This window comes from Dryobates pubescens, chromosome 25 (assembly GCF_014839835.1).
Source record: "Dryobates pubescens isolate bDryPub1 chromosome 25, bDryPub1.pri, whole genome shotgun sequence".
NCBI classification, from domain to species: domain Eukaryota; kingdom Metazoa; phylum Chordata; class Aves; order Piciformes; family Picidae; genus Dryobates; species Dryobates pubescens.
Genome location: NC_071636.1, coordinates 3,888,775 through 3,914,068, shown reverse-complemented (window position 1 = coordinate 3,914,068; position 25,294 = coordinate 3,888,775). Strand labels below are relative to the sequence as shown.

The 25,294-nt window shown below is 41.7% G+C and overlaps 1 protein-coding gene across 2 annotated transcripts in view; it reads left to right on the top strand.

The window, feature by feature from the left end:
- The window catches only part of CIT (citron rho-interacting serine/threonine kinase), a 70,465-nt gene that overhangs the window by 40,506 nt on the left and 4,665 nt on the right, over positions 1–25,294 (top strand). For both annotated transcript variants that reach the window (XM_009909641.2, XM_054173242.1), the window contains 20 exons: positions 2,135–2,188; positions 10,318–10,515; positions 10,998–11,191; positions 11,698–11,833; positions 12,239–12,343; positions 13,740–13,880; positions 14,065–14,172; positions 14,855–15,017; positions 15,262–15,426; positions 16,719–16,856; positions 17,134–17,314; positions 17,520–17,611; positions 17,904–18,008; positions 18,869–19,038; positions 20,022–20,102; positions 20,274–20,409; positions 21,477–21,616; positions 22,466–22,558; positions 24,632–24,740; positions 24,866–24,994. In XM_009909641.2, coding sequence (XP_009907943.1) covers positions 2,135–2,188; positions 10,318–10,515; positions 10,998–11,191; positions 11,698–11,833; positions 12,239–12,343; positions 13,740–13,880; positions 14,065–14,172; positions 14,855–15,017; positions 15,262–15,426; positions 16,719–16,856; positions 17,134–17,314; positions 17,520–17,611; positions 17,904–18,008; positions 18,869–19,038; positions 20,022–20,102; positions 20,274–20,409; positions 21,477–21,616; positions 22,466–22,558; positions 24,632–24,740; positions 24,866–24,994 — 2,638 coding nt within the window. The remainder of the gene's footprint in view (positions 1–2,134; positions 2,189–10,317; positions 10,516–10,997; positions 11,192–11,697; positions 11,834–12,238; positions 12,344–13,739; positions 13,881–14,064; positions 14,173–14,854; positions 15,018–15,261; positions 15,427–16,718; positions 16,857–17,133; positions 17,315–17,519; positions 17,612–17,903; positions 18,009–18,868; positions 19,039–20,021; positions 20,103–20,273; positions 20,410–21,476; positions 21,617–22,465; positions 22,559–24,631; positions 24,741–24,865; positions 24,995–25,294) is intronic.

Below are 25,294 nucleotides of genomic sequence, written 5' to 3'. Positions count from 1 at the left end.
CATGTTTCATAATGAGGTGAACATGAATTGGTACACCTTAATTTTTGATTTTCAGAACAGGTTATGAATTGTGATAGAGGCAGGAGTGGCTAAAATACCACATTTTGTCTGTCTTGTCCTCTTTAACCAGATGAATGCTTCCCAGTATTGCTTCATTGCTGCTAAAACAGATTGCTTGTCAGAGCAGTCTTTACTTTTTCAATGAGGCAAAAGTTGCATATGAAATTGTTATTGTTAGAAGTTTTACTCAGTGTTTTACTACTTTAAATAATACCTCATGAGTTTGAAAGTACTTGGTGATCATAAATTTTCTGATTATTTATGTTTCTTCCTATCAGTTATCCTGCTTTGAAGATACTTATTCAGGGGGAAAAAACCCACACCCAAACAAATTCCTAGGAAAAGAGTATTGTTAGCACATAATTTTAGTCCAGTGCTTATTTCCTTAGAACTTGTCACGTGTGTCTTTCAGTATCTGGTGAGATGTGTGAATGATACAAAAGAAAAAAAAGTTCAATTGCTGCCTCCCCCCTCCCCCCAGTAAATGGAATTCTAAATTACATGCTGCTGGTTGCTGTCTCTTGAGTACAAAAAGAAGCCTTCAGATTGCTTGATCCTGAGAAATATTTCCTTCACAAAAGATGCCCAGGGCTGCGGGGGGAGAGAGTGGAGAACTGTATGACCTGCTGCCATGTTAGTCTTTAATGACCTTCAAATCCAGTTATTTTGAAGTGTTGAAAATGTGAATTCTCCTGCTCCAGTGGCATTTGGTTAAAGAACTGTTCTGAGTATGTCTGCCATTGTTATTTTTGGGAAGGGATGGTTGCCTCAACTCAGATAGGTGCTTGTATGATGCTGCTTTGGGTAGGTGAATGGGAGAACTACCCACTCAGAGTTGTTCTGAAGTGGGTACATGCTGGGAGAGCACAGCAACAACATCAAAGCTTAAGAATAACTGAACAGAACATGGCATCAGTTTCAGTTTTTGCTCAAAGCTGAGGCAGTCCTCTCTCAGCTGCAAGACTTGCCTAACAGCTAATATCACTTTCAATGGGATGGTGATGTGCTTGCTCTCTTTACCCTGTACCACCAGTGAAACAAGTAAATATTTATGACCTGTGTCCATTCAGTTGTTGCTTCAGCTAACTTGGTAAAGTGGTAGCGCTCTTGGACCAGCTGGTGTAAGAGAGTCCAGTTTGGTGGGCTTGAGAGTATTTCTGACTTTTTAATATACTGTTTTTTATTTGTCACATTGCCTGTTGTGGTAAGATAGCTTTTTAGCTCTCATGTTTGACTTCTGCTGAACAGTTTTTTTTCCTGTTTAGTCTCTTGGCTCTAAGGAAGGTATCCTGAATGAAAAAAGATGGCTGGATGCACTAGAGCATTAACCTTTCAATTGTTAAATTTCCAGACAGCATATGACATGAGACACTTGCTAAATCAGTTTGATGAATTTTGAGAGGGGCCATGAGGCTGAAACAAGAACTTTTGCTTTGTCATGCTTTGCTTGTAAATGAGGAAGTAAAATGGTGCATGCAATACTGCATTCTTTAAAATGAGTGTTTGCACTTTTCCATACTCTGGATGCTGTCTTCCAAAGAATTGATTGTTATGTTTCATCACTGCATTTTAGAGAGGCTCAGGATTAAATGGTACTCTGGTAGGGTTCAGGTAGATGTGCAGAGCTGTTTGGGATAGCTTGCATAATGCTTTGATACAGTTTTTCTTTGCAAGCAATAAATTGTATGCAGTATTTATTTTACTTGAAATAACCCATCTGGATATGGAGGTGAAACCAGCTCAAATGTTAAATATCAAGAATGTACAAACTTAACATAGAAGCCATGTGTCTTCTGGTGACCATTTCAGATGGAACCTTTGATATCATTCAGTTCTTGAGTTTGTACATTTATCTAAAGCAGTTCTGAACTGGGAGTGTGAGTGCATTTTGATTAAGTAGGATGTGACTTTTGCTAATCAGTTCTTTGCCACTACAGAGTGCTTTCATAGCCTGCAGCATCTGCCTTCCAAACTTTGCTTGCTGGTAGATTGTTCTGCAGTTTGTTTAGCAACAGCTGTTGGATTGGAATTCTAATGTATGAAAAATTGATGATTAACTTCTTACCTCCTTTAGGCACATAGAGATGAAATCCAGCGTAAATTTGAAGCCCTTCGTAATAGCTGCACAGTGAGTATTAAATACAGATCATTGAATTATTTTGAAATTAAGGCTAAGAAAACAAACTATTCACTTATTTAATCCTTGATGACACCAGTTCCTAATGTGGACTTCTGGCTTCAAGGTGTTAGTAGGCGCTAGACTGATTGGATTTAATTTCTTTTAGGTTTCAGGTAAACCTCAATTTTGAGGTTTTAGTCTGATCATGAAATTGATGCTATTCTTCTTTTTGGAGAAGAAATGAAATTCAAATATCTCATTGCAGTGCAGCTAGTAAGAATGGTGTAGCAGCTGCAAAAAATGATTATAGGCGAAGATCTTTTCTGCTCGCAAGGAGAAAAGATCTACCTGTCCAAATCCTGAGCCGCGTTGTAGATCTAGGCCAGAGTGGAAGAGCTTTCAAGCTACTTTGTGTTTTAAGGAGGACTTTAAAAGTGTTAGAAGTGGCAAGAAATGTGGTTCCAAATAATTGACACACAGTCATCTGCTCAAGGAGCAGGAGGACCCTAGGATCTTAGTCTACACCTTCTGTTGCTTGAGATCTTGTGATGTGTTTTCAGATTGCTTTCATCAGTCCAGGACAGGTGTCCAAAGCTTTGTCAGTCAATAGGGATTCTTGCAGATTAACACTGTCGTCAGACTTAGGCTTGATGGAGAGGGAGAGCATCTGTCTTCAAAGGACAGGAGTTACAAAAGGACCACAAGCCTCTATATCAGCATTGATTGCTGATCTTTCTAGGCTTTTTCTCATTAACCTCACCCTCTAATTAGGACTTAATTGCTGCTTTTTAAATCTTGATTGTTTCCCTACTTCTAGTGATCTCCTCAGACTTATTTTTTCATGCTGTAGGACTAAGTATCTAACATATAAATTTTTGTCTCTGAAAAAAGTTTTTTTATGATGAGAGAGAATTCTGTTTTCCTCAGTTGCTCTTTAGCACAAAGCTAGGGGATTTCTCTGTTCTGTTTGGTAAGCAGAGCTTGCCAAAGTATGCTAATGTCTGTCTAAAAGAAATCCTGCTCAAGGATTTCTTTGTTTATTTAGGTTGATCCTCTAGCTCCGTATATGGTGTCCTCTGTCTTGCATCCTTAGCTGTCTTCTCTTGCAGCATCTTGCCCTTCATACAGAACCACAGCTTTCTGTGGAAATGCTGATCTGAACTCCATGCAGGCAAAAACCAGTTGTGGTTTTAGCTTCCTTTCACTGCCTGGTAGGCTGCCTTTCAGAGTTGTAACTCATCATGTAGTAGCACTTTGGCACTGCAAGTGTAGTAAACAATCTCCAGCAGTGAAGAATGACCCATAATGTCTCCAGAATGTTGAGGGTTTCAAAGGTTCTACATGAAAGGATTTTTAAGTGTTGTACATTGTAAGGCCCTTCTGTGGGACATCCTCGTCAATAAGAAATTAATTAAACAGTTCCTTAATGAATAATGCATGTTCATCATGCATTCTTGTTCTAGTCCAGGAGAATGCATAATAATTTACTTGACCACAGACAGAAACTTTCTTGTTCTTTGTTATGAGTAGTTCTAGCTGTCCATGCTGTCTACTGAGGAGCGCTGAGAGAAAAGACAGGGCAGTCTTAGGGACTGGCACATCTGTCCTATAAGGAAAGGCTGGGAGAGTTGGGACTGTTCAGTCTGGAGAAGAGAAGATCTGAGAGGGTATCTTAATAATGTCTATAAATATCTGAAAGATGGATGTCAAGAAGAAGGGGCCAGTCTCTTTTCAGTGGTGTCCTGTGATAGGATAAGGGGCAGCAGATAAAAATTGTAACACGAGAAGTTCCACCTCAACATGAGTTAAAACCTCTTTACTGTGAGTGTGCCAGAGCTCTGGAACAGGCTGCCCATAGAGGTTGTGGAGTCGGGAGACTTTCAAGGCCCATTTGGATGTGTTCCTGCATGACCTTCCCTGGGTGATTCTGCTTTGGTAGGGGGGTTGGACTCAGTCTCTGGAGGTCCCTTCTAGCCTCAACCATTCTATGATTGTGTGATCTTCTATTGACACTGAGGGATCAGGGACTATTTATTATGGTGCCTTCACCAGATGCTTCAGCCTCATTTTTATCTGCTTGTGGCCTGTGTGATGCAGACTTTGGTTTCTGATGACCGTGTGATTCTTCTTGAAGGTGATTAGAATTCACATGCCTTTTAAAATAAGAGAACACTTAAAGGGAGTAATTGTTATATGCTGCTGTGTGTGCAGCATGACAATGAGTGGGTTTATTCTCTTAGCAGGTTTTTAAAAGAGATCTTTTTTAATCTGAAACAAACTCCTTGAGCTAGTCTGGCAAACCTTGGAATTATTTTTTATTTCATCTTGCTGAGAAGCCCAAAACAGCCTAAGAATTATGAAAATAAGATTAGAGAGGGGAAAAAAGTACTGGGAAGATTGAATTACTTCTGTACTACTCAAAAGATGAATAAAATAATGAATCTGCTTTCTTTGGTATTTCTTCTGCTTCTTTAGATTCAGAAAGTACCCAGCTTCCAATTGTAGGGAAGGCTTACACCTCAAGTATGTGTCTGCTTTCCTTGTACACTCATTGCACTCTTGTCCTTCCTTTTGCTGAGGTCTCTTAAGTAGACATTCTTTAGCTTCTCCTGTTTGTTCATTCTGAATTGGCTGTGTTTTGGGGTGCATACACAGAGTCCATTGCTGTGTGCATACACAGAGTCCATCCCTGTCTTGTTGGTTGTAATTTCTGTCTTGTTTATGAGTTTATATTCCGTTGCTCTGATAGCTCTGCGTTGTTTCATCTTGTGACATCTGTCTTTTACTGCTGGGGGTCAAAGGGAGGATGCTGACTTCTGCTTTCTCAGTCTCTCCATTGTACAAGAAACAATAGGATACATAATTAACAGTAAATTGCAGTACCTGCTGTGTGTGCCTATAGAAGCATGTGGGCACACAAGAACAGCAATATTTCATTATAAACTTATCGCAGTGATAAGCTCACCCAGGAAATCTGTTGTTCCCTACCTTTAAAGAATTATTCTATCAAAAATGTAATCCACTGGAGTTCTAAAAATATTTTCTAGGCAATCAGAAGAGGACCCAGAAATAAAACTAATGTTCTAAATGAGGAAAATGTCAGTGTGTGTTAGTCGTTTCCAGCTGCTCATAATTGTGGCTTGTTGGAGCATCAACATATTTGAAGTTAAAAATGCAACTGAGTTGTCTAGATAATAGAATTGTTCCAGAAAGAAAACATTCAGTAAGGGAGTGGTAAAGCCTGTAAATTTTGAAAGTAAAGAATCTTTAAAAGAACTTACAGTCAGCTTTAAAAAATCCTTTTGCTAGTCCAGAGCACTACCATCTGAATCTTCCTAGTTTCTTTCAGCTGCAAGCTATTGATTCTACTTTAGCAAGCAGAGGGGCATTGCTTAATACTAACATTTCAGTTTATTCAAGATATCTCCAATAAAACAAGGCTTATCTCCCCCTTTTTCAGGTTCTTTTGTCATTGTCTTGTATTCCTGTCTTAATCGTTAACAGGCTTGATTCTGCACTTGTGATTGGGTATTGAGGCATTAGATCTGCAAGGCCATTTGGCACATGTGTAATTTCAGTCATGCATGAAGTCCTGCTGACTTCAGTTTAAGATCCTGCTTCCACATTGACACAATTAGTTGGCATACAAGAATAATCTGTGTTCCTGAGAACTGCCAAAACTACATCTAAAGATGTTACATACTTTGATGCTGGAATTATGTTTCAGAGTAAAGGAATCTTGCCCACTGTAACAAGGCTAATACCCAGGTAAAACCTTTCATTTGGCTTTATTAAATTTGTTTTAAAAAAAAAAAAAGGGGGGGAGGGAGGGGGGGTAAACAACATCAAAAGCACAAAACTGGCTGCAGAGTGGGAGGAATTATCCCTGATTCTTATGTGACAGAAAATGTGATGGCAGATGTTGGTTATAGGCAAATACGGAGCTTTGTAGTTTTTGTAGCCTGAGGAAAAGATCAGAGTCTTCTAGGATGCTGATGAGGGGTTGCTGTGAAAGAGCCTAATGGGTCATCAACTGTGGATAATATCATCAGCATTTGAGGATGAGGCTCCTGGCTGCTTGTGGCAGCTCACCTCCTGGCAACTAGGATAGAGGAGTACAGGTGACTGTATGTTTTGATAGGGGGCTAGTGTGGGAAGGAGAGGAATGTAGGCTGCAGTATCCTACTACTCTGCAGCTACTGACAAGAGCAATGGCTCTCAAGCTAAGCCATGATGAGTTTTTGGAGACTGAGGTCTCTGTTAAGTCACAGGTGTGGACAGGGGAAGAAAGTGAGGAGTTCATTGTTCTGTATTGATTGGACAGGTGGAGATACAAGGCTGGTCCCTAGCTGTGGCTGTGTTTCTTAAGAGACTTGGCATTCTGCTCCACTGCAGTGCCTGGTCTTTCTCTGCTAGGAAAGCTTTGTCTCTTGGATCTAAATATGAGTAGGTTAAGACGAAGCAAGTCTGATGCCTGCTCTTGCTTCCTCCTCACAATTTGGGGCTGAGAGAGACATTTTTCTTTTTTTTCCTAGTTACTTCTGACAGCAGGCTTTCTAGTGAAGATTAATGGGAGTGGGGAGGAGTGGAAATGGATAGAGTGGATAGTGCTTTGGCCTGGAAGTTCTGAATTAAGGTCGTACCAAAAATTGCTCTGACTCTAAAAAAATTATGCTGCAAGACAGCATCAGTTTCCCTTGCTGTGTCCTGCCATTTCCCTGCATGTTTGTTGGTGGCATCTGAGACATACTCATGAAGGGGTAATGTTATGAAGCAGTTTGCAAGATGCAGTTAATAGTATTTTCAACCTGCTTCCTTTTCTCCTCTTCCTTATCATTTTCCTTGTGGTTTTGATATGTGGAGCAGACTGATTCAATTTTGTACCATTTTGTAAAAGAAAGAATCGTGGCCCTGAACTGATGTGGTGCTACTCAGTTTGTGATCCATGCCTGGGAAGTCTGAAGGGCCAGGTAATAATAGCTGTGAATCTGCTCAATCTCACAGCAGAAACTCCTTGCTTTTCTGGAACTCTGCAGTGGGGAGGGAACTGTGCTGGATCTGGTCACTTTTGCTGAAGGGTTGTGCTTGGGTTGCTCTGTAATATTTAAAAATGAGATACAGGCTTCTGTATCAGTATAAAGATAAGCTGAGCACTTAGACATGGCATGGAGTGTGAACAATCTGCCAAGATTAGTGTGGTGGAGTTAGATGGTATCTATTTCATGGGTTAGTTTGATGTGCATAGATTAAAGAGACTATTCCAGTTGCTCTGAGTGATGCAGCAGTGGCTGCCTAGATTGTCTGGAACTGCTTTTCCAAGCTCTCAAGTGTTTGGTTATTTTATACAATTTGAATTTGTAGATTTTTTTTTTTTTGTAATCATATTATGGGGTTTCCAAAAGATAAAAATCTTATTTTCTTACAGACTTGCCTTTCTACTTCAGATTTAACTCCAGAATAGCTCAGAGTTGGTTGATTTGGTTTATTTAGATTTTTTAATTATTTTTTTTCCCCCTGGAGATTGCCTTAACTGAAAAGAAAAATACCAGAAGCTATTAACTCTTCTCAGGTACAGGATTCTGGCGTAGGTTGTATGTATGTATGCATGCCTAAGACAACATCTCCTTTCAAATGTGGTGTTTTGATCTGTGTTTTCTTTCTTCTTGGTTCCCAGGACAGACATTTATATTCTACCATGTCCCACTGTGCTGTGCCAGTGTTTCCTGTTATTCTTTAGGCTTTATAGCATTTCCAAACTCTGTAACCCTGTTGGGTTCTAGATAGCTGCAGAGAGCTTTTAAATACTGACTTTGCTAACAAATTTCCACTTTCCCTATGAAAAAAGGAAGAGTGTACTGAGAAGAACTGATTTTCTTCTCCCTTTAAAAAAGGGATAAATCTGTCAATCTACTTACAATACATACATTTATAATGTATCTGGAATTCAAGCCACTTTGGCTTTGTCAAATACACTGGTAGGAAAATATTCAAGAAAGGACATCATGTCACTTCTTCTGGAGCCCTTCTTTCTTAACTGCTTTGTTATTTGCCTCAAGTGTGCCATAAATATCCTCCTAGATGATATGTAACTGAAATATCAAATGATTTGGTTTAATTTTAGTTATATTCAGGGAAAGAAGTCAAAATCTCAGAACATATAATAAAGGCAAATGGGAGCTGAAGTTCCAGCCCTTAAGGGGATAAAATCAACTTGAAATACAGCCAGTTTTAAAACAAATTAAGTAGTTTGATGTGTGACTTTTATCAGTTTTGTGCTTCCCTCATCTCTGCTTTCTTGTGCTTAAAAACTAGTTTAATAATTTTGATAGCAAGAACTTGTATTAATAAAGAAAATTATATGTGGCAGAAACCATGGATGTATAAAATGCAACTTAAAACTTCTTAGCTATGTACTAATGAAAACAAATAGAAGAAAAACAGAGATTATTTTCTCTATCTGGCAGTAGAATCTCAGATGTGACTTGCGAGAGTGGTGGGTAAAACAGCGTGAAAACAAATGTTGTTTTGTTCCTGTTTGTGTAAATACATTTCTGAGTTCTTATCCCCACAGCAATACAGGCACTAACAACGTCCTTAGGCTGCAGTCTGTGCTCTTTGAAACCTTGACATATACCACACAGAATAAGATGTGTGTTTTGGGCAGGGCAGTGAGAACGCTCAAGAAACGCCACCCCACGATCAGATTTTCATTAGAAATGTTTGTGTTTTCAAGCATGAATCATTTTGACCCTGAGCATATGGGAAGCAGGAACTCCCCTTCACCCAGCAGGGTGTAATGTCAGTTGGACTTTTTCTGCTGACAGTTTAAAAACCAGGCACTGTTTAATTTAGGTCTGGGAAAGGGATGGCAAAAGGCTGCCAAAATACGCGCTTCAGATGCTTCAAACAGAAATGGTTGTCATCTTTCCAGATAGCTGAGGAGAGCTGTATGCTCTATGCTCTGCTGCTTTAGATATTTAAGTCCTTGGCTTGTGTGGGAAATGGGAACATTTAAATTTGAATGGGATGCCAACTGTGCTCTGGGATTTAAATTTTTCCCATTTAGTGAAGTATCTTATTCACTTTTCTTTAGCATCCTGGCAAAAATGCCTGTAAAAGTTGAATGTGAATTGTATGGAGTTTATCGGTTTCTGAAATTCTTTTGAGGAAGGTTATTTCAAGATTATACTGAGGTTTCTTCTGTTGTGATGATGTTGGCTTTGAGTTAGGTGGAGTTACAGGTATTTTTGCATTCATTCATCCAGTGTTCATAGCCTTTCATTCATAAAAATCAAATGGGGCTGTGGAAATGGCCTACCCACCATTCATATTTTTCTTTACATTGAGGAAGAACATGGCTAAGCAGTATGGGAGTAGTACAGTATAATAGTAGACAGAGTGTAATGCTCTTCTGATGGAACAGTGGACACTTCCACTTCGTTAAAGGCAAAACTGTTGTCCTTGCTGAGTCTTTGCTTTTCGGTGATTTTCTGTTGGTCTGTTGTTGCCTCACTTTTCCTTCTTCATATATCCTGTGCTGTCATCCATAATGCTGTTCCAGAACCCTGTTACTTTGATGGAATGTCTCTCTTAACATTTTTCTCCTTTCCCTGGTTACATACAGTGTTACATACAGCAATATAAACAACTGGTAGGCAGATTTCTCAGACTACACTGCCTCCATTGCACCTCCTGTTCAGTGTTCTTGAATGTCACCTTTGAAAGCCCTTCTGGGGTTTTAGCCTTGTTCTACTTCAGGGGAAATTTGGTCAAAGAAAGGTAAAGTGCTCTTGGCAGAGGCACACTAAGTCAGCAGCAGGTCTGAGAACACAACCAGAACTCCTGGCTCCCAATCCACTGCTTTAGATGTGTCAGTTCTCTCTCTCGGACAATAAATTGCATTGCAGCATATTTATACTCTAAACCAAATCAAAAAAGTCAAGCTGTTTTCCTTAAGAAACAAAACTCTGTTCCTAAGTGAAGTGCACTCCTGTGCATAAAATATGCAACTAAAAGCCAGGCTGTCTCCTTGAGCCAGGTTCTCTCCTTGCTTGGCAATAAATGACTCTGTGAGTGAAGAAGACTTCTTCAAGCTCCTGTACTCCCTGACATGTAATCTAATTTATTTTTCTTCCTAGGTGATTACAGATTTGGAAGAGCAGCTGAACCAGCTCACTGAAGACAATGCAGAACTGAACAATCAGAATTTCTTCCTGTCCAAACAACTTGATGAGGCCTCAGGGGCCAACGATGAGGTGGTCCAGTTGCGAAGCGAGGTTGACCATCTCCGTCGGGAGATCACTGAGAGAGAGATGCAGCTTACCAGTCAGAAACAGGTAGCTTTACCAGTCTGGATGGCAATCTCTTTGTGATAGCTGGCTAATTGTCTGAAAGGCAGAAATTCTTTTTAACCTGAAAACTTGTAAGGAGTGAATACACTTTCAGGGGCAATGGCTTAAACCATTTTTCAATGAAGCCTTTCTTCCTGGAGCAGCTGAGTGAACGGAGAGTTTTGGTGTTTCCCATTGTGTTTGCATGCAATTTGATTTAGAAATTCTGCCCTCTGAAGGTACTGTAATTTAGAATTAATCACTTTAATGTTGTGACCCTGGAAATTTCAAAATTTTCATAATGAGCTAGAACTGACATTAACAGCAATCACAAGTGAATGTATGGAAGCCTTGAAATAAATGGGTTGTGATTTACCGGCTTATGTTTGCTGCCAATTTGCATGTACTGTAATTTAAATGGTAAGGATGAAGCTTAAAGTGCACGCTTGATGTGGGATGTGAGAATTGATAGGAGGATTTATTTTTAGACTATGGAGGCCTTGAAGACAACATGTACGATGCTGGAAGAGCAAGTAATGGACTTGGAGGCCCTGAATGATGAACTCCTGGAGAAAGAGCGTCAGTGGGAAGCATGGAGAAATGTTCTAGGGGATGAGAAGTCCCAGTTTGAATGTCGAGTTAGAGAGTTGCAGAGGATGCTGGATACTGAGAAACAGAGCAGGTCTCTTTCCCCTCCTTGTTTTATTAACTTTTATGGAAATGCTCTATAGAAGCTAGTACAAAACTTATATTTAGAATAGGATATGGGAGTTGGAACTAAATATAAATTCTTGTGAGGTAGTTCTAAAAATGGTTTATTAGTTAATAGTCATTCAGCAGTGATACTGTTCCTTTTGTTTCTTTGAGAGCGAGCAATTCATGGGGAGTGGTATTTATCACTGGAACTTAGAAATGTCTTGATATAGTGTCGTCTTCTTTCTTATATAGAAAAATAATCTTTGCTCCTAACTTTTCCTGTGGGGTCTTGAAATTTTGAGGCCATAGCTCGAGCAGGAGCAGGAGCAGGGTTATGTAATAGAAAAGTGTTGCAGCAAACAGTCTGGCTTTGTAAAGTAACATCTTGAATTTGAGGCAAACCCCTGAAAGAGTTACTGATGCTGCAGCATGCTAGGAAGAGGTCAAGCCCAGAAAGGAGTTAGATAACGTTTATCTTCCATTTTAATGCAGAGTGAGAGCAGATCAGCGTATTACTGAATCTCGCCAGGTGGTAGAACTAGCTGTCAAAGAACACAAGGCAGAGATTCTAGCCCTCCAGCAAGCACTGAAGGAACAAAAACTCAAAGCTGAGAGCCTTTCTGATAAGGTAAGTAACTTTCAGCCCTAGACTTTTGTAATTAGATCAGATACCTTTTTAGAGCTATTGCTTGTAGAAATGTGGTCTGGAGCAGCTTTTTGAAGATGTTAGAGAAAATGGAGAAGGCTGGAGGTCATAGAAAAGAATTCTGTCTTCAAGCCAAGGACCCTGGATTTCCTTTTGAAAAAGACTAAAGCAGAAACCAGTCTCTGCTGTCTGGAGTGTACAATGAAGTCCTTCAATAACTTTATATCTGCATTTGAGCAATGGCATACCAAAAATGTTGTTTGGTTGGTTTTCCTCCTTATTGTAAGTAAAGGATAATTGCACAATTTTTCTTTAGTGTGTGCTTGGATGTTGGATTTTATTTCCCAGTGTTCAATGTCATTCTGACCATCTCTCCCACCTGTCTAGCTCAATGACCTGGAGAAGAAGCATGCTATGTTGGAGATGAATGCACGCAGTTTACAACAGAAGCTCGAGACAGAAAGGGAGCTCAAGCAGAGGCTTCTGGAGGAGGTAACCTTGGAAATTCCTGTTATAACTTCAGAAGAAGAATCCACATCTTGAGAGGGGGAAGTTGTGTGATAAGCAGTGTTACACATCCATCTTTCTTCTGTGTAACTGGGGAGATTTATAAAGTTGGAGGTCACGATTTTACTTGAAGCTTTGTGAAGTGTGCAGCCAGGTCAGAGATCAGTAAAAGTGAACTGTTTCCCAAGGCAAGGTGAGCTAGAAGCCAAGGGTGCCAGCATCTCAGCCAAGGACAGGGGCCTTGCAGCCAGTGGACACAGGGCCAGGATACCTGAAAGAGAAGAGCAGGGTGGGTTTGGTAAAGGTAATCTGGTTCATCCATATAGAAGCCTGTAGTGACCATTACAGAAACCTGTGCTGATAATGCACTTCCTAGCTCAGGTCTGCAAGGCAAGGTCTATGCTCAGGCACAGCATTCTTACAACATAGTTCTTACCAGACCGTGTGCAAGGACTGTAGCTTAAAACTAGCTCTGGGGCCAGTGTGCCAAGGGGGCATGGCTGGAGGCCACAGGAGAGGCTTCTTGCAGCTCTTTTGCTATAACTGAGCATGGATCCTAACAGTCCAAACCAAGGTTACACACCTGCACCCTAGCAGTGAGACACTGAAGGCAGGCAGCCAGGTTTTGGTAGTGAGGCACTGGTAGCAGAGGAGGCTTTCAGGAGAAGGGATGCTTACAGGAATTCTAATTGCCATCAGGCGATTAGAAGGGGCACTTGGAGCCTTTGTGGTGTACTTGAGGTACTGACAAGTTACCTGGGAGCCAAGAACTCCGTTATACATCACAGTGAAAGATTTCTGGCTCTTGCTTTGTAACACATGAATGTTCATGGTTTTCACACTTAAGGACTTTCTCATCAAGCAAGTATAAAACCTGAACCTAGGAGCAGTTTGTCATGTACCCTTTTCTCTTATGTTGGAGACTAAAATATAAACAATTGGAAGTAATTTTACTTAACTGATGTCACTACAAAGGAAGAAGTTTATTGTGGTTTATAGGAAGGATAGCTTCTGGTGATTGTAGAGAGAGAGCTTGAGAAAATGGCATCAAGGAATTCTTCACCTATGTGCAATAATTAAAAATTACAAGATTTTAAGTGCTTGAAGGCCAAAAACTTGAACAGGCAGTTGAAAGGAATGGTGTTGCTATGGATTAAGATGAGCACACTACTCAGAAATGCTTGTTTAGTCATGATGTGTTCTGAAAGGAAGGAAAGCTGCTAGAATATTGTCATTTTCCAGCTTTTAAATAATTCTTTGTTCACTTCTAAGTTGTGCAGTGATGCTTATTTTACAAGGAATGATGATATTTAATAGCCTTTCTTTTAAAAACAAGCAAACAGCAAAGCTGAAACACTGGCCTTTGTTTTCCTGTTAACAGCAGGCAAAGCTGCAGCAGCAAATGGACCTACAGAAAAATCACATCTTCCGCCTAACTCAAGGTCTGCAAGAGGCTCTAGATCGAGCAGATCTTCTGAAGACTGAAAGAAGTGACCTTGAGTATCAGCTGGAAAACATTCAGGTGAGGGTGAGGAAACAGTGGGCAGGACTCCACGCTCCCCATGTTAAAACCCAGCTTGCTGTGGGGCTTTGGGATGAGATTATCTGTTTCTGTGTGACACTTTGCTTACGCTATTGTTTTAACTCGTTCTGCTGTTATCTGTTTCTTCTAGTAAGATAGAATTTCTTGTATGTGTGGTTCACAGGTTCTTTATTCCCATGAAAAAGTGAAAATGGAGGGCACTATTTCTCAGCAAACCAAACTCATTGATTTCCTGCAGGCAAAGATGGACCAACCAGCAAAAAAGAAAAAGGTGGGTGAAAAAGGTTTGAGAGGCATGGAATGAAATGCTGGCTTTGTGATTAGTTATGTGCTGTATATTCATAATATTCTGTTTTATCTTTCTTTGTGTCCTCATTTAAGCTTTTTGAGTTGCTAAACACAAACCTCACTAGGCAGAATGTGGTTGGGTTTTTTTGTGGCTTTCCCAGTATTTTGTTATTCCTACTGTACTTAGGTTACAACCTGGTAGTTGCACCTCAGTGAGGCTGTAGGAATACAGAATTGTAACCATGCTTTTTGTACTTTTTGTTTTTTTAGTGGTAAGTATGTCTGTGTGTATCTGGACATACTGTGGCTGTCTTGTAGTTACAGCATAGGACTGATTAGGCAGGCGGTGTGACTCGTGTCACATCTTCGTCATAAGCCATTCTGCCACTTTGAATTAAGAAACTTAATTTTAACCACCTATTTTGAGATCCTCTGTTTAGATGCTTTTGGAAACTCAAGGTGTGAGTACTGACAGGTAATGTACGTCCCTCTTTAACCCATGTCTCAACATTTTTCTCTCCAGTGCCAATATGAACTAAAAATCCATCCATCTCAGAATTGCCATTAGGCCCTCTGGCCGGACTGCCACTAGCTAGTTTCACTTTGCCTAGTTTAAGCCATCTTTTACTAGGAGTTAGGAGTTGTCTGTGTGTTTCTGTTGCTAGGGCCTGTTTAGTCGGCGGAAAGAGGACCCTTCTTTACCCACACAGGTTCCCCTGCAATACAATGAGCTGAAAGTGGCACTGGAGAAGGAGAAGGCTCGTTCTGCTGAGCTGGAGGAGGCTCTACAGAAAACACGCATTGAACTCAGATCTGCTCGTGAAGAAGGTAGGGGTTAACACCAGAGGTAGATCTGGAAGGAGACGCAAGTTCTTGGTCTATAAACGTGCCTTTAATTGGGTGCCACTAGAGCAGTAACACCCTGATTAATTCTTACCTACTGCTGTGAAGGTGCTATAAAGCTACACCTTTTTCTGCAGGTGGTAATCACTGAGTGGTTACACAGAACCACTGCTGTGACTGAGTGTTTCATGCTGGTGATGTTAATGGGTGGCATTTATCTCGTCTATAGCTGCTCATCGGAAAATATCAGACCACCCTCATCCATCTACTCCAGCCACAGCCAGGCAGCAGATCATCATGTCTGCCATAGTCCGCTCGCCAGAGCATCAGCCTACTCCAATCAGTTTGCTAGCTCCACCTTCCAGTCGCAGGAAGGAGACCTCCACACCAGAGGGTAGGTTCTTGGTGAACTTCTCTGTTACCATTTTTCTGTTTGCTATTGCAATGTTCTATCTTAGGTGGTAAGTTTTGCTTTTGTTTTTGTTTTAAAATCTCTCTTTGGATTATAGAATTTATTTCTGACAACTATTAGTCTGAGTTGTTTTAAGAGCATGGGTTTTTTTCAAAGGAATATATTTTCTGTACTACTCTCTGCATTGGCCAAAAGGATTTATGGCTGTTTCCTCAGCAGTTAACATTTTCACTTGTTTAGAGTGCAGACTTTCCCTGCTGAGCAGATAGAATAGAATAGAATAAACCAGGTTGGAAGAGACCTTCGAGATCATCGTGTCCAACCTATCATCCAACACTACCCAATCAACTAAACCATGGAAGATAGATTCTATCAAGACTTTTGTAAAGGGAAAAAAAACTTTGGTTAGGCTTGAAAGGAAGATACTAGGTCAAAGATGATGTGGATATCCTATTAGCTAGAAAAAGGGAATACCCTTCCTTATCTGTGAGGATATCATCAGAAAAAAATTCAAGGATTGAGCACTCTGCTCATTTATTCTTAGCTGACCAGTATTCCAGAGTGAGCATTGGACCCTGAGACTCTAAACTAAAACCTCTGGCCTTTAGCTGGAAAAAGCTAGAACCCACAAACTGGTCCAGCCATCACAGATAGCTGGCACAGGGTGCTGTGAGGACGGGTAACATTGGCATGAGGGAATGTCCTCAGAGGCAGATCGTAAACAGGGAAGCGAATTCTGGTCCTCAGTAGAAGACTATGCCCTGAAGGATGACCTTTGCTCAGTGTAGGCCCCCTCCTAAGAGGGATTTTTGGTGTGCTCTGAGATATGCTGGCACTGATGGCTAGCAGGAAGGCTGTATGAGGAAGGCCTGCTGTGTATTGATTACAGCAGTAAAGGTGTTGAAGGGTTTGTTAGCTGTAAGCAAAATTGAGAGATTAGTTTAGCACATGGTAAGAACGGAAGCTGAGTGCAGACTGGAACTCGAGATGGTTTGATTGACATACTCTTGGTACACCAAACATTTGCCACTTCAGTTCCACAGTCTGCTCTCAAACAGCACATTCTGTGCATCTGTATAAGGCAATTACTGAGGTGGTAATGATGTAGCCTAAGGTTTGCAGACTGCAAAGGGAAACAGTGCCTACGTTCAGCCAGGCTTCAACAGAGAGATAGAGTCACTTTTTATTACCTTGTCCTTCAAATGCCAAACCCTGCTATGATTTTTCATCCCCATCAGAGTTCTCATCCTGATGATGAATTCTGTGCTTTGCAGAGTACAGCCGACGCCTGAAGGAGCGCATGCACCACAATATCCCACACCGCTTCAACGTGGGGCTGAACATGAGGGCAACCAAGTGTGCCGTGTGCCTGGACACCGTGCACTTCGGCCGGCAAGCCTCCAAGTGTCTCGGTGAGGGCGGAGCGTGTGCCTCAGGGGTCGCTGATGCTGGCTGCAACAACGAAGCATCAGCCAGCTAGAACAGATTTTCAGTGAAAGCTGAAGGAAAGTCCCAGCATAACGACTTCGAAACTAGTTGGTGCAAGCATTCCACACCAGCAAACGTCTGATGGGCTTGGACTAGGAGGAGATTCTTGGAAGAGCCTGGGGTTTTGTGTGTTAGAAGTTGAGGCGGCTGTGTCGTCGATTTTTGTCATTTAACAGAAGTTTTTCTCTGTCCTCCTGTCAGAATGCCAGGTGATGTGTCACCCAAAATGCTCAACTTGCTTGCCAGCTACTTGTGGACTGCCAGCAGAATACGCCACACACTTCTCCGAAGCATTCTGCCGGGATAAAATGAATTCTCCTGGTCTGCAGCTGAAGGAGCCAAGCAGCAGTCTGCGTCTTGAGGGATGGATGAAGGTGCCAAGGTATAAACATGAATCATGGTGCTGTATCAGGTGCTGAAATACTTGGAATAGTTCCTTATATTATGCTGGCTCTTACGCTGTGATAATCAGTACATGCCCTTTGCAATTACTGCCGCTGAAGTTTGTCCTTCTAGGAGTTGCATTGCTGCTTTTATTCTGAACCCAAGCAGAAAATCCAACGTGGCTTTGTGCTTATTTTCCTCAGGAATAATAAACGCGGGCAGCAGGGCTGGGACAGGAAGTATATTGTCCTGGAAGGAACCAAAGTGCTCATTTATGATGCAGAAGCAAGAGAAGGTACCTCAGCATTTCTAGGAAGAACTCTTTTAAAAATCTTCAGCTACCCTTTGGTGATTTGAGAGGCTTAGAGATTGTTGCTGTTTGCTGTGGCCATACCAAATTTAGCTAAATATTCTGTAATAAGGCAATATTGTTTTTCTAGATCCTTGAGAGTTTTATTAGCTCTTATGTCATAACAGCCCAGCTGTGAAACATCCAGTGTGTGTCCACTCCATTTTGCTATCACAGTTACTTTCATGCTACTTGTTTGGGGTTTTTCTCTTAATCTGTCTCCTCACTCTCCCTGCAGCTGGACAACGGCCTCTGGAGGAGTTTGAGCTTTGCCTTCCTGATGGTGATGTAACTGTGCATGGAGCTGTAGCAGCTACTGAGCTTACCAATACAGCAAAGACAGGTGAGAATCTTACGTAGATGAAGTCAAATGGATTTTCTCTGGCTGTCTGTCAGTGGCATTCTGTTTGAACAGAATTTTCTCCCTTTAACTGTCACTCTGTAACTGTGTAATCTCGAGGTTACCTCTATTTGAATTAGGTGAATAGTAGTCATCTAGATCTGGTTACACACAGGCTTTGCTTCTGTCATGGTAGCCGAACTGCGAGTTATCTAACCATCGAGCCAAGTGGAAGTAAACTGGAAGAGTTCTGTAACACACTTAGAAGCACTCGGTTTATTTCAACCTCTCAATGCTCTATCAAGTGTGAAGTGTCATAATTCATGCCACCATTGTGTTCTAAGCAGAAAATCATTACCTTAGAAATACTGTGGGGTGTGTACAGTCTCCTATTATGACAAAAATGTTGATGTTTGGATTTGTATGTAATGAATAGAACTGATGAAAGATGATGTATGTCTTGACTTCAACATTAAAGGATGCAGATTGTTAAAAACAAAGGTTTCCATAACCAGTTTTTACAGATTATTTTTTTTTCTTGACTAGCACAGGGAAAACTTAAGTGGCTGTTCTTATACTTCCCCCCCCCCACAATGGAATTTCTTTCTCTTTTAGTTAAAAGGCAGGAAATTATTTTTGTTTAGCATTTTCTATATGGATTGCATACATCCAGCTAATGTTTAGCTTAAAGTAGCTAGCCTGGGCAGGACCTGTAAAGGAGCAGCCTATGTAGAAATTGCCATGGTAACACATCATGAGAAATACAACTTCTCTCCAATGAGGCTAAAAGGTGTTGATGTTAAGTGCACTGACAATATACCAAAAACTAATCTAAGTCTTATTCTATCTATATAACATCTCAGATGTGCCATATATCCTAAAATTGGAGTCTCATCCACACACCACTTGCTGGCCTGGTAGAACACTCTACCTGTTAGCACCCAGCTTCCCTGACAAACAGCGCTGGGTCACAGCACTGGAATCAGTAGTGGCAGGTGGGAGAGTTTCCAGAGAAAAAGCTGAGGCTGATGCTGTGAGTATAAAAGTTTCATTTAATAATAAAATATTCTGGGAGGGAGCAGAGTTGTGAAAAATATGTTTTCGGTAATTGACATACAGAGGTGTAACCAGAGGTAAGTTATTGCTTCGGCCTTGTGAGCTATGATAGGAGGTCATTCCTGGTACTCCTTGTGAGGCTGATGCTTTATATTGCAGTACCCTGCTTTGGGGGGAGGGCAGCAAGAGGATCCCCAAATTGTATCTCTGTAGTTCCAGAAAAGGAAAAAAGAAAGAGCAGCTGGGACATGGTTTAAGTCCAATCTTACAGTATACCTACCATGTGGAATGGGCAAACCTCAAAAGAAAGACACAAGCAAAAATCTCTCTCCTCTCCCATTCTTTATGGAGTTGGGAGTTTTGTTTCTTGGGGGGAGGGTGTATGGGGTTGGCTTTTTTTTTTTGTTTGGTTCTTTTTATTTTCATTTTATGTTTTATTCTTTCTGAGGTAGAATGGATATGGTGATTGGGTTTTGGGTAGCCTCTTCCATCATTGTTGCACTGTGTTCTGATAAAGGGAGATTTGGTATTAGACTGTTAGATCTGGAGGCAGGGAATACCTAACTGGCAGGAAATCATCTCTTTTCTCATGCTAGCATTCCTTTTGTCTCTGAGAAAAATACATGCTCCCACCAACCTTTGCACTGTTTTTAATCACTCCTCTGGGAAATTGTCACTGCTCCATTGCAAGAGATACAGGGAAGAGGAATGGGTAGGGACAGCAGTAGGTTCACTCTGAGTTTAGGTTAATGCGGCTCCGTTTGCCTGATTTGTGTTTCAGGTAGATAAAAGTTTACTGATTCTTTGGTAGGAGCTATCCCTGCAACTCTCTCCTTTCTGAGAAAGTTTGTGCCAAGCTTTTTGCCTGCCTTTAAATGACGAGCTTACATTGTTAAAATGCTAATAGAGAAAGAGATAAAGATTAACTCAACAAACAAAATATCTTCTTATCATTTGCAGAAGTTGCTTGGAAACTCCCTGCTGAAGCTGGAGGGTGAAGACCGTCTGGATATAAATTGCACAATGCCCTTCAGTGACCAGGTAAAGATAATGTTCTGCTGGGCCTTTCAGAGTGCTGGCTATTTCATTCATGGGAATGGTGTCTTAATGGCAACAGGTGTAGCTTGGTTGGGTAAACAGTAATGTCCACGTTTGCTGTCGGAGCGTTCCTTGTTCTCATGCAGTGCTGTGGTTCCCCTGTTGTCACTGTAGGTAGTACTGGTGGGTGCAGAAGAAGGTCTCTATGCCCTGAATGTACTGAAGAATTCCTTAACGCACATCCCAGGAATGGGAGCTGTCTTCCAAATTCACCTCATCAAGGACCTGGAGAAGCTACTCATGATAGCAGGTAGGGGAACATATTAATGTTTGTGCTGCAGCAAATGGGTGGTAATTGCTTTGTACTGCTAGGAGCACTGCTGTGATGGAGGGCTGGGCTTCCCTCTGGATTCATGATGGGCTTTGTTGCCTCTTTTCATCAGTACATTGTCAGGGAGCAGCAGACTGTGTTTTACAGGGTATTGTCTGAGGCTGTCTTGTAAATGAATATATGAATGAAAGCTTGGTTAAACCTTCAGAGGACCAGAGACACAACATTTCCAGCTTAGGGGTTAGTTGTCAGTTTAAAAAGTGTTGGGCTGATCAGTGAGTTTCTCTCTCCCTAGTCACTGTGACACCAGCTTTAATCTCTCCATCTGTGGTTTTCCAGAGATACTTCTTCCTACACTAATGTAGGCATGCTGAACATTAGGCTGTATCTTCATCTGAAAGCCCAAATTATCAAGTGCCTGTATGACATTTGTAGAGAGTGGAAAACAAATTCTGTCTCTTGTTTTCTTCTGCATTTCCCCCCTTGCTAAGATTTAAGCTGTCCATGCTTTATTTGTTGTAGGGTGGTAGAGGAAAAAGGAATTGGAAAATTAAAATCTCACACAAAATGAGGAGCAGGCTCTTGCTGTATCACTAAACTTCTGAGAGGAACTGGGCTGGGTGTGTAATGCAATTTATTAGGGCACCTCTTGGAAATCCTTTGGTGGCTCTGTTGGCACAGAGAGGCTGAGGCAGCTTTTACTTTAAGAAGTTCTGAAGGGTAAAATAAAACTTCCTGTCTGATTATGATTAGTGTCTTAATGAGGTCACTGTTACTGAGAGCTGCTAGACCTTGGCAACACTAATAATGCATGGAGAAAATGGATGTTTTCCCAGTGGGTTTGCTGCCTGTTGTGTGGTTGGGTTTTTGCAAGTTTTCTGTTTCACTTTCAATAGGAATAATATGGAATAGATTCTAGATGGTACCTTGTGACTGTTACCACAGCAACAGCCTGTCATGATAAGCTGCTGCTTAGGTAACAGAATAGACCTTTGTAGAGAATAAGGAGTTTTCCCTTGACAAAATGTAACCATTTTTATTTCCAGGAGAAGAAAGGGCTCTGTGTCTTGTTGATGTAAAGAAAGTGAAGCAATCTCTAGCCCAGTCTCATCTCCCAGCCCAGCCTGATGTCTCGCCAAATGTCTTTGAGGCTGTCAAAGGATGTCACCTTTTTGCTGCTGGCAAGGTAGGATACAGCTCCCTCATGCCCCAGACCACCCTTTAGACTGCACTGAGTCTAATATTAATCAAATCAGCATCTCCATTTCACTGGCAACAAATCCAAGGTCTATATGCTTGTTTTAATCTTCAAACTAAAAGAATAGAGGCTGAAGTGAGGCTGAACTGGACACAACAGGGAGCATCATACTGCTGATACGAATAAATCCTGACAGGATGAGATGCTGGTGGTCTGGCCTAACCTGCTACATGCTAAGTAGTACAGCATGGCATGGTTAACTGCTGCTTCACAGCTGACTTGCATTGTGAGGTTTCTGATCAGTGAATTGCATCCACTCTTTGCTCTTGAATGCCATGTAACAGTTTCCAGGGTGGCTGTTTGCGTCACTTGGTAACTCTTGGTATTTACATAAATTGCCAGTTTTGGTATGGAACACTTAAGCCAAAGCAAAAATTCTCATTAACAATCAATTCTACAGACTGCTTTGATAACAAACTGAACATCATTCAGTTCAAACTGATGCTCAAGATAACCGTTTCAGGGTTTAAAATGTAGACCTAACCCACTGGAATTTCTTCTCCCTTTTAATGAAACATTTTTCCATGGAACACCTTCTAATTTTTTTATTAACTTCTTTCAAGCATAAAAGAAATCACAGCAGCAGTTCAAATTTGCATTCTTTTTTGAGACTGTGAAGAGGCTTTTCATTATTTCACTAATTCACAGTAACTACCCTATTAAAAACACACTTATCTCTGCAAAGTTCTTCTTTTGTGGCACAAGGTACTCAGCTCTGCTCCACAGGCTCAGCATTAGGATTCTCTCTGTGTCACTCTGCTGTGATCTTCCTTGCAGGTTGAGAACAGTCTTTGTATCTGTGCAGCCATGCCTAACAAAGTGGTTGTTCTGCGCTACAATGAGGGCTTGAGCAAGTTCTGTATCAGAAAGGTAAGCTCAGCAATGCCCTTCAGTGGCGAAGGGAATTCACACACTGCTCAGAGACTTGGCTTTGGAACAAACATCTTAACCTTCCTGCTTGCATGAGAACATTTGTTTGCCAGATAAAATGATAACAAATTGCAGTGTGTGCTGACTAAAGCTGGAGTAGGCAGCAATTTCCTTTAATAAGAGGTGGCATATTTGGGGAGGTGCAGAACAGAACTGTGATGATTTTTGAGATCCTGGCCTCAGCTGTAATCATGCCCTTGCTTGTTTACTTCTTAAGTGTTCCTGTACCTCTCTTGTCTTTGGGGAGAAACTCCTAAGAGATGACTTCTCTCTTCTTTGCAGTGAAGGAAGAAACTGGTGTCTGAATTTGTTTACTGTAGCAGTGAAAGTCAAAGGGGTGTTTGGTATTATTCCATCCCAGGACAAGACAGCTGTTTCCCATACTTGCCCTGACAGATGGGTACTTTCTCCTGGCCACCAAACAAGGCAGCAAGACCTGGATCTTGTGTGCCCAGCTGTGCATCTAGCTCCTCTGTAGCTAACCCTGTCTACTTCCAAACACCAGTACTGCACTGCTTCGTCCTGCCATATATGGGTATGAAAAAGCAGGATGGGTGCAGCTCCTCTTCAAAGAGCCAGCTGCAGGCAGATGATACTCTGAGCACCTCACTGACTGCTCTCCTCAAGGACAAGTCCAGTGAATTACTATGAATAAATGTTACATGCTCATACATGGAAGAAACCCCAAAGTGATAACAGGGAGCTTTCCTCAGAACAAAGAGAACACTGCCCACTTTAAAATGGGCTGGAACTCAGAAACTCATGTCCTCTCCAGTTCACAAACTAAAGGATGTTCAGGCCAAGCCACGTCTCTCTGAGCTTCTGCAGGTTGCTCTGAAGGCACCAGTTCAGTTTATGTCCCCTGAGTGCTACATTGGTGCTGCTGTAAGGAAGCAGAGTCAGCACAGTAATTCAGATGCTGGACTCCTTGGAAGTAAAAGATGTGTTTGTGGAGATCTTGGCACAAACAATGCAGATGCCACAAACCTGGAACACCTCTGAGCACTTAGCTGATAGCAGCTCTTGCTCACAAGGGAGCTGCAGTCAGCAGGAGGCATTGAAGAGCTGCAGTTGCTTTCCACTGTTTGTGCTGCCACTCACCTCCATGGCACCAAGTGCCTTGCCAAGGGCCTAGGTGCAAAACATGCAAAGCTGTGCTCCAGAAGCAGGTTTTCCTTTTCTGCATTGATCCAACATCTCTGTGTTACATTGAACAGAGGAGGAAGGTGGTTGTGTTTGTGTTACATTGAACAGAGGAAGAAGGTGGTTGTGTTTGAATTCTTTTTGCTTAAGGAGCCATCAAGCTAATTTTTGAAGCATACAAAGAGCAGGGGTGCTTTAGGGAGTGGACTTTTGCTGGAACAATCCCAGTGGCAGACATACCTACTGACAAGAGTTTTGTTCTGTGGGTTATAAAGAGTTTGGGACTTGGCTGGGTTCAATCCTGCTGCAGTTGTCTTAGGATTGCCTCTTTGTCTTTCTTGCAGCTGCCCTGATTGCTGGTGATGTGCAGGCTAGGTAGCGATTGCTCTAGCACAGCTGCTCTGGAGCTGGGGCAGCTCTGACTGGTTGACTTCCTTGTGACAAGTCTGTTATTTAACTGCTCAGTCCTGGCCAGTGTTCTCTCCAAACACTTTTCAGACAAGCAGTCATTGGTGTGACTGTGACATAGCATAAGGGACCCATCCTCTGCTGCTCCAGAAACCCCTGAGCTAGAGAGCAGAAGGATATCTTCCAGAATAATGTATTCTCCCAAAAGGCAGAGGTGCTTACTAGGGTTCACACCTGGAGATGAGTCTATATTTCAAGCAAGTATCACTTCCAACACAACCACCCTTTTTCTTCTAGCAGGAGTACTTTTCCATGTGCTTTAGAGAGACTGTTAGTGACTTTGATCTTGTTGTGTCTCCCTTGTATACAGACAAGTGTGGCAAAACATAGCCCTTCAGAACAGGTAGAAGCTGTCAGCTGTTCCAGGGAACTGATCCCTGTCTGTACTTTCCTCTTTTCCAGGAGATTGAAACCTCTGAGCCTTGCAGCTGCATCCATCTGACCACTTACAGCATCATCATTGGAACCAACAAGTTCTATGAGATTGAGATGAAGCAGTATACGCTGGAGGGTAGGAGGCCCCTCCTGAGGAACACTCTGTGTGGCTCCACAGATTCTTTTGGTGGGGCTTTTCTAGAGCAGTTTATGAAAAGATGTTGGTGCTGATGGAGCTGTTGTTCTCCATTCTCTTTGCAGAGTTTCTGGATAAAAATGACCATACTTTGGCTTCTGCTGTGTTTGCTGCTTCCACCAACAGCTTTCCAGTCAGTATCATCCAAGTGAACCCAGCAGGGCAGAGGGAGGAGTATCTGCTGTGTTTCCATGGTAGGTGTGTGGCATGGTTATTGCACTGTAAGTGCTCTCTCTGGTACATGAACCAGCAGGAGGTAACCAAGTACTGTTGCAAAAGATAACTGAACAGAGATGACTTTCTAGCTCCCCTAACAAAGAGTTGTTGAAGCCTGTGAATCTAAAAGCTGTGAAGAGCTGTGGCTGCTGGTTCAAGCAGCAGATGCAGAGGACACTGCCACTAAAATAGCACTTTCTGAACTTGCCTGCTGAGAAGCTTTTGGTCAGCTCGCTCCTGGCTTAGAAGCTCCCTGAGCCTGTGGTTCGGTTGCCAGC